This window comes from Rhineura floridana, chromosome 16 (assembly GCF_030035675.1).
Source record: "Rhineura floridana isolate rRhiFlo1 chromosome 16, rRhiFlo1.hap2, whole genome shotgun sequence".
NCBI classification, from domain to species: domain Eukaryota; kingdom Metazoa; phylum Chordata; class Lepidosauria; order Squamata; family Rhineuridae; genus Rhineura; species Rhineura floridana.
Genome location: NC_084495.1, coordinates 29,570,538 through 29,588,127, shown reverse-complemented (window position 1 = coordinate 29,588,127; position 17,590 = coordinate 29,570,538). Strand labels below are relative to the sequence as shown.

The following is a 17,590-nucleotide window of genomic DNA, read 5'->3' as shown; positions in this document are numbered from 1 at the left end:
TCTATTAGGAACACAGGAAGCTGCCTTGTACCGAGTCAGAAGATTGGTCAATCTAGCTCAATATTGTCTACACTGACGGTCAGCAGCTCTCAAGTGCAGGGAGTCATAGAATCATAGAATACTAGAGTTGGAAGGGGCTTGTAAGACCACTGAGTCCAACCCCCTGCTCAATGCAGGAACCAACTTAAAGCATACCCGACAGGTGACTGTCCAGCTGCCTCTTGAACTCCTCCAGTGCTGGAAAGCCCATCACCTTTCTAGGCCATTGGTTCCATTGTTGCACGGCTCTAATAGTTAGGAAGTTTTTCCCAGAGCTTGGAAAAGTTACTTTTTTGAACTACAGCTCCCATCAGCCCCAGCCAGCATGGCCACTGGCTGCGGCTGATGGGAGTTGTAGTTCAAAAAAGTAACTTTTCCAAGCTCTGGTTTTTCCTGATCTTCAGTTGAAATCTGGCTTCCTGTAATCTGAGCTCATTATTCCGTGTCCTGCACTCTGGGATGATCAAGAAGATATCCCGGCCCTCTTCTGTGTGGCAACCTCTCAAGTTCTTGAAGAGTGCTATCATATCTCCCCTCACTCTTCTTTTTCAAGGCTAAACATGCTCAGTTCTTTCATACTCTCCTCATAGGGCTTTGTTTCCAGTCCCCTTGATCATCCTTGTTGTCCTCTTCTAAACCTGTTCCAGTTTGTCTCCATCCTTATTAAAGTGTGGTGTCCAGAACTGAATGCAGTACCCAAGATGAGGCTCAACCAGCGCTGAATAGAGGGGATCTAGTACTTCACGTGATTTGGAAACTATACTTCTGTTAATGCAGTCTAAAATAGCATTTGCCTTTTTTGCAACCACATTGCACTGTTGGCTCATATTCAGCTTGGGATCAATAGCAATTCCAAGATCCTTTTCACATGGAGTATTGCTGAGCCAAGTATTCCCCCATCTTATAACTGTGCATTTGTTTTCTTTTTCCTAGGTGTAGAACTTTGCACTTATCCCTGTTAAATTTCATTCTTTTGTTTTTAAGTCAATGCTCCAGCCTATCAAGATCACTTTGAATTTTGTTTCTGTCCTCCAGGGTATTAGTTATCCCTCCCAGCCCTGCCTGGAGGTGCCAAGGATTGAATCGGCAGTCTTCTGCATTCAAAGCACATGCTCTACCACTGAGCTACGGGGCCCTTCCCATTGGTGGGAAGGAAACATTTCCGACCTACAAAGAGTTAATGGCACAGCTGTGTTCAAAGCCATGTGGATGGCAGGTTCTGGAATGTGGAAATGTCAGTGTAAGAGAGCCACAGCTATTCTTGTAAAGCATGGAGAGAACAGAAAATTAACTGTGTCTAACCTCACCCAAGCCAAAGGCAAGCAACCCAGTTTTCTAAAGGAAGCTTAGATGGAAGATCAGGGGAAAGCCTGTCCAAAATCATAGAGGAGCAAATGCCAAATTGTTGCAGTGCAAATATTGTGGGGTTTCAAAGGGTGGTGCCTAAAACCTTGAACGGCAACTGTTGCTTCATTTGAGAATACAAAAGAGGCTTATTGAAATACCCTCTCCTGAATCTAGAAGTTGGCTCCACCTGTCGCCTCCATCAAGGTCACTGGCTTGACTGTAAAAGCTACAAAAATAGTTTGCATATTTAAATGCTTACATTTCAGCAAGATTGCATTGTTAAATAATGTTCAAAGCCAAAATATCAAAGCCATAATCGTTGACTTAAAAAGATGCTTTTGTCCTGATGTGGTCGATTCCTAACTACTCTCTTGAAAAGTTTATCTTATATCTAAACTAAGGAGCAAAAAACCTGACCTTCCATAATTCATTTTATATACAAGAAACTTCCCCGATGAAAGTGTTTTGGAGCGGCAATCGTCTCAAAGTGAGGGTGGGGGCAATACTTAGCTGTTTCATCCTGAAAAACAATAACATCCTGATTGCATGGAATTATTTAACTTGTTTTGCAAGTTATTTTGGAGGTGCAAGACACACTTTGCAAGAGAGAAGGTGGATTTTTCCCCTTTTAATGCTGTTGATTTATATGTATTTGATTGTAAGCCCTCTAAATCTTGAGGACAGATGGGACAATCCAAAAATAAGCATGTGAATAATAATTTTTAAAAAGAACTGTTCCTGCTTTCAAGCACTACAGAAAATAAAATCAAAACTGCAAAATCTTGACTTCCACCTGGTTTAAATATAAAGGAAGTACATTATGGTCTGGTTTCCTGTACAGTGGTTTTTTCTCACAGTCTTCAGAGGAACGTGAATATAGCAAGTTCGCTCTGTGGCATCCAGGTCAGCTGTCTTGCTTCAGCCTTTTGGACTCCTCGTCCAACAATAAAGACAGAGCAAGAAGAGGACCATATGGTACAGTGCATTACAGTAATTATCCTCAAAGTGATTAATGTTCGGGTCAAGATTTTGGCATCTGTCAAAGGAAATGTAGCAAATTTGGCAGTGGCTGTATAGCAAAGGGCCACACAGACGGTGGGAGACCAAATGCCAGTGGAGAGGCAGCTCTGCATCAGAGACGTGTCCAACTCGGAGGCTATTAAGAACTTGGGCTGGTTGGAAGGCTAAGCCATAATAGACCACAGAGTGCTCCAGTCGGAACAAGGACAGAGCCAGGACTAAGGTCAGAGCCCAGCATCAGGTGATTGCTGCCTGTAACACAAGGGCTAGTGGGATCTTGCACAATGGCAATAGGTCCTCTCTGTTTGAAAGGAGGCTTGAAAGTAGCAGCATGCCTACTTGCCTAAGGCGAGTGAGAACTGGCCTCTTGGCGAACAGGCAATGGCATTTCTGTGCCCTCTGAGAAGGCTGACTTGTTCATTCAAGGGGGAACCATATCTCAGTAGCAGAACACAAGCAGAAGATCCTAGGCAAGACAAGCCATCCTGTGATGAACAAGAAGATGCTCCTTCCATTCTACACACAGAACCCGACTAGACTGGTAGTTCAATCTTACTTCAGCATCAGTAACAGAGCAGCATCCTTCATCCGAGAGCATAAGGGTAGCTCATTTCGCTGCCTCTCACTCATTGCTCTCCACTTGGTGCCTGCTTGCTGCCTGTCCAAATTCTGCAACGCCATCTCAGTGCCAGCATGCGACACATGAGCAGAGCATTGCATGTGCAGGGTGGGGTCTGGATGGGCTCATTCTTTGCCCACTAGATTGACCAGGGCCCTTTCCTAGCAAGGAGAAGATGACTAGGCAAGACAGACAGCTAGTCCAGGTCAGCCACAATCGAGCACCACCAGTGGGCTCAGGAGGACAGGAACGGCTGGGTGGGCGGAGGGAATGGGATTCAAGCATCTGAGGCATCCACTTGCTATTTACTATTACATTTATATGCCACCTTTCCTCCAAGGAGCTCAAGGCGGAGTACTTGATTCCACCACCACCCCTGCATATTATCCTCACAACCACCTTGTGAGGTGGGTTAGGCCGAGAGACAGCAGCTGCCCTAAGGTCACCCACTGAGCTTCATGGCTGACTGGGGGATCTGTGGTCTCCCAGGTCCTAGTATGATACTCTAACCACTAGTCCAATACTCTGGTTGTCTGCAAGGGCAACCTTATAGGCATCCTTCCAGGGGCCTCATGCAGTTAATGTAAATCCTTCTTATGTACAGAGGTCTAGTTTCTTCTCTGTCCTTATTCATATGCTCCTCTCTATTCTCCAGCCAGACAAGCAAGAGTCATTATCAGAGTTCAAAGACATATTCCAGCCAGGCAAAGACACTCTAGGAGGGTGCAAAACAATGCCAGTGAAAGATGAGGCCTGGGGAGAAAGGTGTGGCCTGAAGAGAATCCCAAGGGCCAGACAGAGTGACCTCAAGGGCCACAAATGGGCCCCGGGGCTGAGGTTCCTCATCCCTGCCCTAGTAAGTGTCCTTAAGATTGCAGTCATGCAGTGCAAGCCTATCCATATCTACTCAGAAGTAAGCCCCACTGGGCTGAATGGGACTTACCGCTAAATAAATGACTATAGGATTACAGTCATGAGTCGCATAGCTAACGTTAGATGGACTGAAGTCACCTAAAAGAAAACCGTCAGGAATACTCTTCAAAGAGTAAAATGGCAATGGGTCACACTTTGACAGATGCACGCAAAGGCTTCAAGGGATCAGCTCCAAACCTACAGACTGTGAGGACTGATGCTGGAAAAACGATCTGCCAAATTAATCCTATTTCATAGACACCTGTTTCATAGTGATGTCCTCCAGAAGAAATTAACCAGAGTGATAAATTACATAGCCAGGTACCAAGGAACTGGTCTCTGAAGGTTTTTTGTTTTATCTATAAATATATACATCCAACAAGGTTTAACCAAAGTGATGGATTTTATATTAGTTGTACCAGACCTCTTTTCATGGCTGGAAAAGTTTGCAAGATGTGTGATGGAATCTTTTTATTTAACTTGATGAAAAAAATGCAGCAGGATTTGTCGTGATTCCAGATTGCAGGGTGCATTCATGTGACCATCTCTTCCCCCCCCCCCATGGGCGACGTTTATTGGAATCCTCTCATGATGGAATCCCCTGTCCGTCCCAGTCTTATGAACGATTCAACATGCATTCAAATCACAGGGCTAAGCAAAATTCCAGCCCATTTTTAAAAACTCTGCCAAGCTCATGTTTGCTGATGATAAGATGAGAAACTAAACCTCTCTTACAAATCCAACGGTTTCCTGGGCACCACCCTTCTCAGTGTTTTTGGCCAGGGATTGGCTGACATAATAAAGGAAAGGACTAAGCTTTGGGTGGATCAAAATCTAGAAACCGCTTTGGAGCTGCAGAGCACTTAAAATCAATTTGAAAAAGAAAACACAAAGTTGCTATTCTCTTCACCAAAAGCTCCGCAGCTCAGCGGCACAGCATCTGCTTTGCATGCAGACGAGTGCAGGTTCAATCCCCAACATCTCCAGGCAGGGCTGGGAGATACTCTTGCCTGAAACGCTGAAGAGCTGCTGCCAGTCAGTGTAGGCAATACTGAGCTAGACAGACTAATGGTCTGATTTGGTATAAAGTAGCCTCCTACCTTCCTAAGACTGGTGGTAAAGAGGACTGATGAGCTCTTGGAACACATTGGCAAGGCATGTATTCAATGTTATGAATCCTCCCACCCCACAGGACCCTGAAAATCTCTGGAAAGTATAAACTTTAAGCCCATGAGCAAACATCCTGTTTCTTAACTGGGTGGCTAAGCCTCCTTCACTTTGTGAGCTCAACGCTTTAGAGCAAGGGTGGAGAACTTTATCCGAGCCCAAAGGACGCAACCCCACTGGCAACCTTCCAGGGCCAGTAGTGGGCGGGGCCTGAGGCAAAAGGAGGAGGGGCAACAGATGCGATTCTTCTCTCTATACAGTCGGCTGCATCTCAGCTCCACAAAAGCGAACGGTTTTTACACACACACGTTTCCATTCTCCAACCAGGCAAGCAAGAGGCATCATTTAAGGACACATTCCAGCTGGGCGAAAGCACTCAAGGAGGGCAATGAAGGGTGTGGCCTAGATAGGAAGTGTGGCCTGGGAAGCATCTCAAGGGCCAGACAGGGAGACCTGGAGGGCCGCATTTGAATCCCAGACCTGAGGGTCCCCACTCCTGCTTTGGAGGCGTTGCTCAAGAATTAGCATTTTAACTTAAGTCGGGTAGAAGAGAAGAGATGAGGATCTGACTATTTCAGCCACAAGCCTCACACGGTTCCAAACTTTGGGTAACCCAGCAGCCTCTGTGCTCAGTTAGCTTGACCCACTTCAGACTGGCCTTGTGCCATCTGTCAGCCAAAGCTACTGGCAATGAAGCTTACTCCCTTATAGAGCACCTGGGATGGCAGCCTTAAAGCCTGGCGCAGGGGTGGGGAACCTCGCCCAGCCCAAGGGCTGCACTGCCTTCTGGGAAACTCTCCAAGGGCCGCATACCAGTGGCAGGCCGGTTTCTACACACACTTGCACACCCCTCTCTATCCTCCATCCAGGCAGGCGCAATGCATTATCAGAGTGCAAGGACACAAAAGCGCTCAGCGATGGGTGCAACGCAGGTTCAGCAAAGGGTGTGGCCTGGGGCAAGAGGGCGTGACTAGGAAAGGGGGAAAGTCGCAAGGGCCAGATCCAGAGGCCTCGAGGGCCACATCTGGCCACCGGACCTGAGGTTTCCCACCCCTGGGCTAGAGTTACTAGAGCAATCAAGAGAATGAGCTACGACCTGTGAAATCTCACTTAAGCCATGAACTCCCTGGAGAACAACTGGCAAGCCGCAACTTCTCAATCTCAGCACCGCCTTGGCCTGGCCACCCACACCCCTGTAACAAAGAAATAACAACACTGGACTAGTTTCCAGAATAGTTGGAAGGGTCACCACGAAAATACCTGCACGAACTGCTTTGCATACTCTGGAAAAGCACCGTATGACTACAAGGTTCTATGATTGTAAGCCTGTTTGGAATTTTATATATTTGTACTTAGTAGAGCATCACAGCTGAGAATGTGAACTGGGAGGTCGCATTCTATTAGCTATTACCTCACTGGGTGGTCTTCAGCAAGCCAATGTTGCCTCAGCTGCCCCCCCAGTCATCTGCAGAGCAAGCTCCAGAGGGTGGCAAGGTTGGGCATTTACTGGGGTTCCCAAAATTGGTCAAGGTCCCACTGTCCAAATGGCATTGCCATTTTCACTTGGAAGAGTGCACCCCAGAAAGTCAGCGGGCAGGAATTCTCAATTTGCACATTGCATCTCTTCCAGATTCAGTGGGGGGGGCCTCACTCAAGCTCTCCTCCCAAATCCTGGATCATTTGCAACATTGGATAACAACACAGGCCTACTTTTCAGGGCTATTGTACAGATCACTGAGATAACGTGTATGTGAAATAGGAGAGAAGCAACATGGAGAGAAGCTCATTTTGCCTTTCTTGTTTTATCGAGAGTGCCTTGTCCAAGCCTCCCTACCTCCCCCAAATCTTAAGAGACTGCATGGATTATCATTACAAATTTAGGAATTACAGAGGCCTACCTTTCAGGGCTATTGTAAGGTTTTGCAAGATGATGCACATAAAACATCGATTAATTCTCAATTTACTCCATCACCTCCAACTTAACTGCATATCCCTTTCTGCAGGCCCATGTAGGAATCCTAGAGCATGCACCATTAATTTGCAATAAGGAGACTAGAAGCTAGCTTCCTTTTACCCGGTCGGGGCATCAGTCCATCTAGCCTCTGACTGGCAGTGTCTTGCCACGGTATTTGGGCACAAGCCTCAGGCACCTGAAACCTGATCCTTTTCCCTGGAGATGACTGGGAGAGGACCTTAGGATCTTCACTGAACAACAGTCACTACTTTGAAAAGACCTGCTCTTCAAGGCTGAGATAATAGGCTGAATCCAGACTGAGTTAAACTCAGTCCAACCTCACCTCAAGTCCCACTGGTTTCAATAGAAGATAAGCGCAACTAAGAACTTGCCCGGACCCTGAGGTCATCTTTAGAAGCCCTTCTCTGTGTGCCCCCTCCTGCGGTTGATAGCAGCTCCCCATCTATGAAAAGCTCTCCCCAGGAAGGCTTGCCGGGCCCCCACATTGACATCTTTCCAGCAAGAGGCAAAGGCATTCCTTCTCTCCTAGGACTTTAAGTGTTAATTTCCTTGCTGTGGTGGTCTAGCCTACATTTGGGGTGGGGGGAGAAGATGGAGGGGTTGCTTTATGGTTTGATTTCCTTGTGCATATTTTAAAAATGATTGAATATTTTATTTTGTGAGTCAGAGAGGCTTTGGTATAAATAATAACTTGCATAGGTGGCAGTCCTGTATTCACTTACCTGGGAGCAAGCCCCCTTGATCTCAATGGGACTTACTTCTGAGCAGACCTGTATAGCAGTGTGTTCGTCTGCAGCCAGACCACTGCATGCAAAGCTCTTTGAGCACTAATAAAAATGGTTGGTATTCCATGCTAGTCCTAGTCAACTAAAGTTAACAGCCATGAGTAACTTTGGTTAATTAATTTTAAAGGATTTACTCTTGAGTAGCACGTAGCTGAATACAACCCATTAATACCAACAGACTGGATTTGGACAGTTGCAACTAATTCTCATTCAAATCACGCCATGATTCGCTTGTTGATTTCAACGGGAACTAAGTTCAACTGACTGGCCTGGGTGCAACCCAACGTCACCAACTGTTAAGAGACACAAAGGATGCTTTGTAAGAGCTGAACTACCAGATCACACTATGAGGTCCTTGCAAGACCTCTCCTCCTCGACCAGTAAAGCTTCGTGGTGCTTCCTGGGAGGTAGCATCTTGGGAAAAGGAAGCATCATCAGTGCGCCCCCCAACACTTCCCCCTTTATGGAGGAAGGAGGGGGGAACTGGCTCAGAGCCCTCTAAGAACACAGGATCTACAGCCAGTGGCTGTACTCCGTGGCCAGGGGTCTGGACTAGGGACTTTTCCCTACCAGAAGCAGTTAAGCACTCATTTGCCTGTACTTTCTGAATTAGGTTAATTGGGTTAAATTGGAGTGCCTGATCCGGAGTCAGACCACTGGTCCATCCAGGTCAGTGCTGTTTGCACTGGCTGGCAGCAGCTCTCCAGAGTTTGTCCCAGCCCTACTTGGCCAGGGATTGAAGCTGGCCTTTTTGCATGCAAGGCAGACACTCCACCACTGAGCAGGTCTACTCGTCCCTCCTCCAAGCACGTGGTGGGATCAGCCAGGCATACACCTCCTACCGAGTCAGATCACCGGTCCAGGTAGCCCAGCACCGTCTTCACTGGCCGGCAGTGTCTCTTCGAGGGTTCAGGGGATGGAGCCTAGGGTCTTCCGCACGCGCAACAGATGCTTTGCCGCGGAGCTAAGGCACGGAGCGGAGGGGGCTGGCTGAGAAGGGAGAAGTCCCACCAGTGCCCGGCCGCCTTCCACGCCCGGTTCCGTCCCTTCCTTCCCAGCCTAGGCAGCCACTTACCCTAAGCGCAGCAAGGTCGATGCTATCCAGGCTCCTGGCCGCGCAGTCACTGGCCATGGCTCAAGGGGGGCTGCAGCGCTCTCTAGCCGGCGCTCGGCAAGCGCTCTCGGGGCAGGCAGAGCCGCTGCAGGCAAAACTGCAGTTGCAATAAAAGAAAAGAAAGCAAAGAGGGAGAAAAGTCCCCTTTCCGGGATGCTTGATGGGGAGGGCCCCCCCCCCGAAACGCTCAGCCGTCCCTTTTTTTCCGCCTTCTTTTCCTCTTCCCCCCTCGCCGGTCTAACGGTCCCGGCGGCTCAGCCCTTGCCAGGCAGCCTGTCCATGCTTGCCATTTGTCTCTCGCTGACAAACACAGGAAACCTGACATGCAAAGCCGGAAAAAAGAGAGAGAAAAGGAAAGAGAGAAAAAGAGCGCTCTCTTTCTCTCCCCCCCTTGCCCCCCGCAGCCAGAGGGCGAGGAAACAGCCCCGCAGCCTTGAGGCTTTGAAGACAAACAACTTTTGCACCGGGATATCCTCGGGAAAGTTTGCAAGGAAGTGACGCGCCCGGGAGGCCGGCCGGGCCGGACAGAGCTGGAGAAGGGTGATGGTGGTGGAGGAGAGACGTTGATGCAACAGCTGGAGCTGGTGGGAGGGGGCGCAGAGGGGCTGTCAGACCAGATATTCTGCCTCCTATTACCCAAAGGGGACGAAAAGAGTTTCTTTCTCTCCCCCACCCCACCCCCGTTTCTGCACACACATATTTAGGCCCCATCTGCACTATACATTTAAAGCAGTTTCATACCACTTTAAACAGCTTCCCCCCAAGAATCCTGGGAAGTATAGTTTGTAAAGGGCACTGAGAGTTGTTGTTGTTATGGGCCTTCAAGTCCATTACGATTTATGGCAACCCTATGAATCAGCTACCTCTAATAGCATCTGTCATGAACCACCCTGCTCAGATCTTGTAAGTTCAGGTTTGTGGCTTCCTTTATAAAATCAATCCATCTCTTGTTTGGCCTTCCTCATTTTCTACTCCCTTCTGTTTTTCCCAGCTTAGGAGACCCCTATTCCTCCTCACAGAGCTACAATTCTCAGAGTGATTTAACACTAATGGATTCGATGGGCCATTGGCGTGATCCAGCCAGGCTCTTACATTCTTAAAATTGCTTTGACCTCTTCAGAGGAAAGACAGGATAATGATGTTATGGCTCTATCTGCACTACACATTTAAGGCTGTATGATGCCACTTTAAACAGACATGGCTTCTCCTAACAACTGCTTTAAATGTATAGTGCAGATGAGGCCTTCCAGTTGAGTGGACGGCAGCACCAGTTTGACTTGAGGCCCTATGTAGACACCATATATTTAAAGCACATTGGTTTTCTCCAAAGAATTCTGGGAACTGTAGTTTGTTAAGGGTCCAGGGGATTCTTAGCTTGTGAGGAGAGTAAATTATAGTTCCCAGAATTCTTTGGGGGAAATAACATCCTTTAAATGTGTGGGGCCTATGCAGCTGCAGCATGTCTTTTTCAGTGCTCAGAAGAATGTCTCTTCTAAGATAGCAACCGGCCTGGATCTGAATTGCCTTGAACAGAATCCCACTTGTTGAGGTATGCCTACATGGTGGTTTGGGTTCAGCATGTAGGCACTGACTCAGCACATCTGATTCCTGCAGGCCACCATTTTTAAAAGTTGACATTTGAGAGAGAGAGAAAGAGAAGGAAAAGTTTGGGTTGGGCATAAATGAATCCTTAAGAAAGTGTCCTTGAGTTGGTTCTACAGAATTTACTTGAGTCACACAGCTCTCTAACAGCATACGATGGTGGCTGCAGATCCAGACAGCAGGAGGGCAGCGTGCTGAAATAAATCATTAAGCAATTTCCTTAAAGGAGATTCCAAGAGGCTCGTTGGACTTCAAAAGCAATTCTGTGGTGTGTCCCCCAGTTCAAAAAAGGCTTTTAATGCCACCCCCACCCCCTCCTTGCTCTAGCAAGTAACACCACAGGCAAACCAGAAGAGATGAAGCAACAGAAGCAGCCCACTTTTTAAAAAAAGACCCTCACCCAAACGTATTTAGAAAAGCAGGAGAGAAATGATTAAGGAAGAACAGCACTCAAAACCAACCTTCAAAAGTATAACTACAAAAGTTACAAAGATTAAAAACTATGCTAAAACTAAGAGAAGCAGCTGACAATAGAAAGAGAAAAGGGGCACTTAAGAGAGACTCAACACAGCAGTCGTATGAAGCTAAGATACAGAGGCACTTTGCTTTTGCGCACTGCAGTCCTGTGCATATTTCCTTGGAAGTAAGCCTGGTTGAACTCCGTATGACGTATTTCTAAGTCAACGCTTGTAGGACTCGGATGCATAGCACAATACAGTTCACACTGGCCAGGGCACACTTTGTACCTGGGAATCAGCCTTAGTTCAGGATAGGCATGGAAAGATCTGTCCATTTCAGTTCACTCAGTTTCTCACTTTTCTAAAGTTTAATCCAGTTCTTTAGGTTTCTGCAGCAATCTGTGATTTTTTTTAAAAAAAAAATCGCATGAAAATTCTCCAACATTTTAGTGCAAATTTCTCCAAATGAACACATTTTTGTAGGCAGTTTTGACAAATGTACACATTTTTGCAAGCCATTTCTCATCACATCATGCCTTTTTGCCTGTTATTTTCACTCAGGTATTCATTTTGATGCACACTTTCCCCTAATACATGCATTTTTGTAAATGTTGTTTAGCTGGCGAACTGCATCCCAACATTCTAATAAATGCGAATTTCGAAGGATGGCTGTGTTTCGGTTCTCATAGTGCTTCGGAAAGTTCAAATTTGATAAATTCTGCTTGAAATGCGAACTGAATCGAAATTCTCCCCCATCCCTAGTTCAGGAGTGGGGACCCTCAGGCCCAGGGGCCTATTCAGCCCTCAGACTCTCCCTCGGCCACGGCCACTCTCCTGGCCACACCCCTCACTGGCCCTGTTCCACACTCTCCTCAAGTGCTTTTGCCTGCCTGGAGTGTGTCCTTGAACAGTCAAAATGATTCTTGCTTTCCTTGGATGGAGAGATGGGTGGGTATGTAGACACTTCTGGCTTTTGTGCGGGTACAGCATAGCCTGCTGTACAAAGGTAAAGGGGAGAAGCTGCTCTGTTCCTCTGCCCACTCCCCTCACCAGCCCCCTCCCCTCAGGCACCCTCACTCACTCCTCCAGCCCACTTGCCTTGCCTGTTCCTCTGCTGCCCTGCCCCAGATAAACACTGCTGCCGTGCAGCATATCTAGGCCTCCCACTGGCCTCCCACCCACCTGCTCAGGCTGCCACCGCCACTGCCTACGCTACACACTGGCCTACGCTGCACACTGGCCTTCCACCTGCTGTGCCCACAACACCCAACCACCAAGACTGCTGCCGTACTGAGGCTGCCCGCTTGCTCGCCAAGATTGCCACTACTGCTTTGTCTGCTTGCCCAGGTGAGCAGCTGCGGGCGGTGCAAGCGATGTGCAGGTGTCTGTGGGAAGATGCATTCATGCTGCAATTCACAGCGCCACCTGTCTGTGGTGCTGCAAACTGCACAGCTTGGTGCTTCCTTTTTTATTATATGTATAGATGCATGAGAGCCATCGTGGCGTAGTGGTTAGAGTATGACCGGGGAGTAGACTATGACCTGGGAGACTGCGGTTCGAATCCCCACATAGCCATGAAGCTCACTGGGTGACCTTGGGCCAGTCACTGCATCTCAGACGAAGGCCATAGTAAACCACCTGTGAACACCGCTTACCATGAAAACCCTGTTCATAGGGTCGCCATAAGTGGGAATCGATCTGAAGGCGGTCCATTTCATTTTTCGTAGTGTTTATGGAGCAGAATCCACTTTATGCAGGTAATGAGGTTGGGCTGTGCAAAAGGAATCAGGCGACAGGTTTAGTTCAGCTGTGCTCATCAAGGGCAGGGATAAAGCTTAGCTTGCACCCTAGTGTGTCTGAGTGTTCCCTTGCCACAATCCCCAGAGTGGTTTGACAATCAATCCTTCTTCCTAGGAAACTCTAGGAACTGTAGCTCTGTGGGGGAAGACCCTATTCATAGGGTCACCATAAGGAATTGGCTTGAAGGCAGTCCATTTCCATTTCATAGATGCATAGAAATAAAATTTAAAAAATGAATATTAGGAAAATGTAAAAATAATTTTAAAAATTAATAATACTATATATATATAATGGGAAATCTACCTACCCTAGAGAGCTGCTGCCAGTCAGAGTAAGAAAAACTGGGCTATATATACAGGCCCAATACTGGGCCCTGGCAGCTTCCTAGGTTCCTATGATGAGGCTAATTTTTGACTTGTGTGCTCTTTGACTTCCAGATATAAACCCTATCACCAAATCTGTTTCTGAGGGTTTGCCATGTAGGTCAGTTTAACTCAGGGATGGGGACCTTGTGCCTTGGGGCTAAATAGAGAGCTTCAGGCCTCAGGAATCTCCCCAGGCTACCCATTCTCCACTGACTGTGCTTTGCACTCTCCTTGAGTCCTTTTGACTGGCCGAAATGTGCCCTCGAACTGCGCTAATGCGATGAGTGAGCATGGCTCACCTAATGTTCTGAAACACAGAAATTTAGCAGGCAAAGGTTCCCTCCCACCTCCCCCTTAGAGTGCTGTTAAACTGATGTGGACACAGCTTTGCCCACTAAATTTCTGCTTCTCCAGCTGCTGTTGAAGACCAGGAGCAAGGCCAACCAAAACAAGTTGGCAACCTTATACAAAATCCACCCTGAATCACTCTGAAGGCCATGTTGAAAGAAATGCAGAATGCTGAAAATAGATCTGCCAACCCCCATTGCATGAAAGCTGGTAAAAAAAATAGCATTAAAGCTAAAGAATGCTTGCTTGGAAAAGGGAAGTGAGAAGAGGAACTTCCTTTCTTTCAGCAGAGGAAATGTCATTTCGCCCAAGGACTGGCAGGGGTGGAAGTTGCTTGGTGGTGCTGATGGGGGAGAAAGTCTATGCAGTCTGTATTTAAAGGCAAACCTGTCTAATTCACACTTTCAGAAACAGTACAGTCATCCTTCAACATTTACACTGCTCCAAATTTTGCAAAGCAGATCTCCAGCCAAGCAACATACAAAAATACGCACAAGCACTAGGCTGAAGTGTGCATAAAAATACATATATAACTGAAAATAATATACACAAATGCATTAAGTGAGGGGAAATTGCTTTGCAAAAGTGTGTGTATTAGGCAGAACTGCGTACAAAAAAGTCTATATTAGGAGAAATCCACACTAAAATGCTGATGAATTTTCATGAGGACTTTTTTTTAAAAAATAAATCACAAACTGATGATGTGTGGTTGCGGAGAACTGGATTTAAGACTTGAAAAATGAGAAACTGAGATAAACCAGAACTGACAGCATCACTCATCCATAGCTGGAGGTACTGAGGATTTCACTCTACAATGCAGATCCCCAAGTGGTGGTGGAGTTGAGATCCATGGTGATGGATATTTTTGCGCATTTGACAATCAGGTAACTAGTACTATGAAAGTACTGCAGCCTAAACTGTTAAGTGCCATAAAAAGGAGACAGGAAAAACAGCACATACCCACAACAAGGACAGCAGCAGATAAATGTCTAAAGCATAAATGCCCAATTTTTATGTGACCTTCCTTGCCCCGCCCTTGCCAACTCAGTAAAGTCTGCAAATTTTCTCACGGCTGCCGTTTAAATAGGGGCTACTGTGGCACTCTCAATTTTCATTTGTGTAGTTTTTAATCTGACAATTTTATCTCTTCCGTTGCATTTTTATGTTTGATGTACTTTACATATGAATTGCACTGGCTGGGGCTTGATGCAAATACATACACACAATACCAGTTAAAAGCATTTGAATAGTAATTGAAAAACAACCTCCTGCTCTTTACATTATTTGCTTTTTACTGAAGAAACACACAAAGAAATAGTCCATTCAAATGGCAAGACAATCAATGGTGAACAGGGAAATGAAACTACATGCCTTCAGTTTCATTCTAAGCAAGCTCATGAAGATTCAGAAGTTTAAGGATGGGAAGAATAGCAGGAAATAAACTACCACCTAGGCTGCAATCCAATACATAAGCTCCTATTCAGTGACACTTGGGGCCCATCCAGACTGGTGGTTCTTTGTGGGTAAATTCTGCAACATGTCACTGATGCAATAATAACAACACATTCATGGTGGATTTCTACTGGACCATTCACATATCATTCCGCTTTGTTAGTTCTGTGATGCTTCCCCAATGTTACTGGATTATTGCTGTCTGGAGGGGCACTCTTGCACTATAGCACAACAAAAGGGGACAAAAAATTGTGGTATAAAAAAAGTTAATAGGATTGATGGGATCCCATATAACTGCCCCAATGTCATCATGAAAATAAATAATCAAGAATGCACAATAAAAAGGATGTCTGAAAGGCCCCTTACTTTTGAGTAGACATGCATAGGATTACACTGTTTGTCTGTACGAGATCTTTTGGTACATACATAATACTGAGCATGAAATCATCATCATCATCATCACCATCATCAGCAGTTGCTGCAGCCGCTGCTGCAGCCGCCGCCACTGCCGCCGCCTGTAACAGGATGGAGACCATCCTCCATGAATTTTAGGACACATCTACAGAAGATTGCATAATCCTCATGATCTTATGGCATTTTTGGAGCTGCTGATTTTGCAAGAATAGCTACAGTCCGTTGTAGATCTGTAGGCATGTGTATCTCAGTGCTCTGAATTGGTAGGGCAACACCAAAGAATGGGAAAAAACACACATCTCCTTTGGAGGTTTTCAATGACCCTTTAAGTCAGGGAATCTGTGGCTCTTCATCTTCCATCACCCCGACCATTGGCCTTGCTGAGTGGGTCTGATGGCAGCTGAAATCCAACAACATCTGGAGGACTGCAGGTTTCCCATCCTTGGTTAAGGGGCTGAATGTTAAGTGTATTCTTAAGGCAGCTGTGTACATAAACTTTGTAAAGCAGAAGCGCATCCAGGGTGGACACTGGAACCAGCTGCAGTCAATCACAGCTATATGATACATTTGTCAATTCATGCTTCTCTTAAACCTTCTTCGGTGTGTACATAAAAATGGAATGTGTGAAGTGGCCCTTAAAATATTTGGCTCACAGAATTCAAGCAGAAAGCAAAGAGCTAAAGGTCAAGACTGAACTTCAAAACCATATGGGGTTCTAGAGTGTCCCAAGTCTCAAAACAGATCTCAGAATGAGGACATTGCACCATCACTGATTCAGTAATAATTGTCCAGCAAGCTGTAAGAAAAATAATATTTTTCTTCTCCCAGATTCTGGCTGTAAAGATACACAGGATATCCAAAAGGAGATGATGAATGAACACTTCCTCTCTGACCAATTCCTGAATAGCCAGACAAGACAGGAAGAGTTGCCCCTCAGTAAGTTAACGACTGAAATGCATGTCTGGTGGTGACTATAGAGGACTTTTCCTCCTGTATAGTAAATATCAATCTGAGGGCTGTTTGCAATTTTACTATTTTGTTGGTCTTCAGGGCTGTTTGTATTTGCACATCATGACCATCCAAATTGTATTTCAATATAATTTGAAATCAGTCTTCCTTGAAGCAGGATAACTTTGCAAGGCGTACGTTACCAAGCAGAAGATTTTAAAAGCTAATATAAAAGGGGGAACTTGCCCACAGAGTTCAGGAAGACATACTTCTGAGCAAGCATGCTTGGAACTGGATTATAAGAGGTGCATAGATGATCTCAGATGACTTTGCTTAAGAATTAGGCTTATCTTTGTCTCCTTCGCTTTGTTGCAGCCAGGAGTAACAGCAAAAGCCTGTGGAGGGCTGGGGAACCTGTGGCCCTCCAGTTGCTGGACTACAGCTCCCATTATCTCTGACCATTGGCTGTGCTGGCTGGAGCTTATGTAACTTGTAGTTCAACATCATCTGGAAGGATTCTCTTATCTCTCTTACTGTTGCTCCCAAGCAACTGGTATTCAGAGTTATACTGTCTTTGAACATGGAGGTTCCAGTTACCTATCCTGGTTAATGTGTGTGTGCAAATGAGAGGGCCGACCTCTTTCTATTCAGAGAGAATACCCCCCTCCATGAATTTGTCTAATGCACAGGTAGCCATCATGTTTACCTCCAGATGTTGTAAGACTGAAATCCAGATGTTGTAACACTGACCTGGGATTAAAATTCATACTGAACATAGTGGGTTTTACCTCTGGGTAAACATGTACAGGCTCCACCCACTATTGGATCTGGCCCCACCTACAATCAGCTATAGACTCTGATTGACTTTTCTGAGGGATCAATGGCCCTTCATAGGAAAAAAGCTCTGTACCTCTACCTTAATAATACATCTTGAAATGTTATATTCCATTCATGGAAGGCGCATGACTGGCTCCCTTTTTCACTTTCACAAACAATATTTACTTCCTTTCTCTTGCTCCATCTGCAGTATTCTTCTTCTGGTTTTGAGATGTTTCCCACTTTTAAAAAGAGGAAACATGGGCCAATGCAGGAATATCACTTGGGTTAGCTTTACAATATTTACCTTTCACTTTTTTTTGGAGGGCGGCAATGGTGGATTGAAGTTTACTCTACAGAGACTGTTTTTTTTTTTTTTTGCAATGGCTTGCCTGCTCAGACAGATGGG

At 46.0% G+C, this 17,590-nt stretch overlaps 1 protein-coding gene across 1 annotated transcript in view; it reads right to left on the bottom strand.

Moving 5' to 3' along the window:
• Positions 1–9,460, bottom strand: part of NRK (Nik related kinase) — a 131,560-nt gene extending 122,100 nt beyond the window's left edge. Inside the window, exon 1 of the mRNA XM_061598987.1 lies at positions 8,940–9,460. Coding sequence (XP_061454971.1) covers positions 8,940–8,996 — 57 coding nt within the window. The 5' untranslated portion in view covers positions 8,997–9,460. The remainder of the gene's footprint in view (positions 1–8,939) is intronic.
• Positions 9,461–17,590: the final 8,130 nt, after the last annotated feature.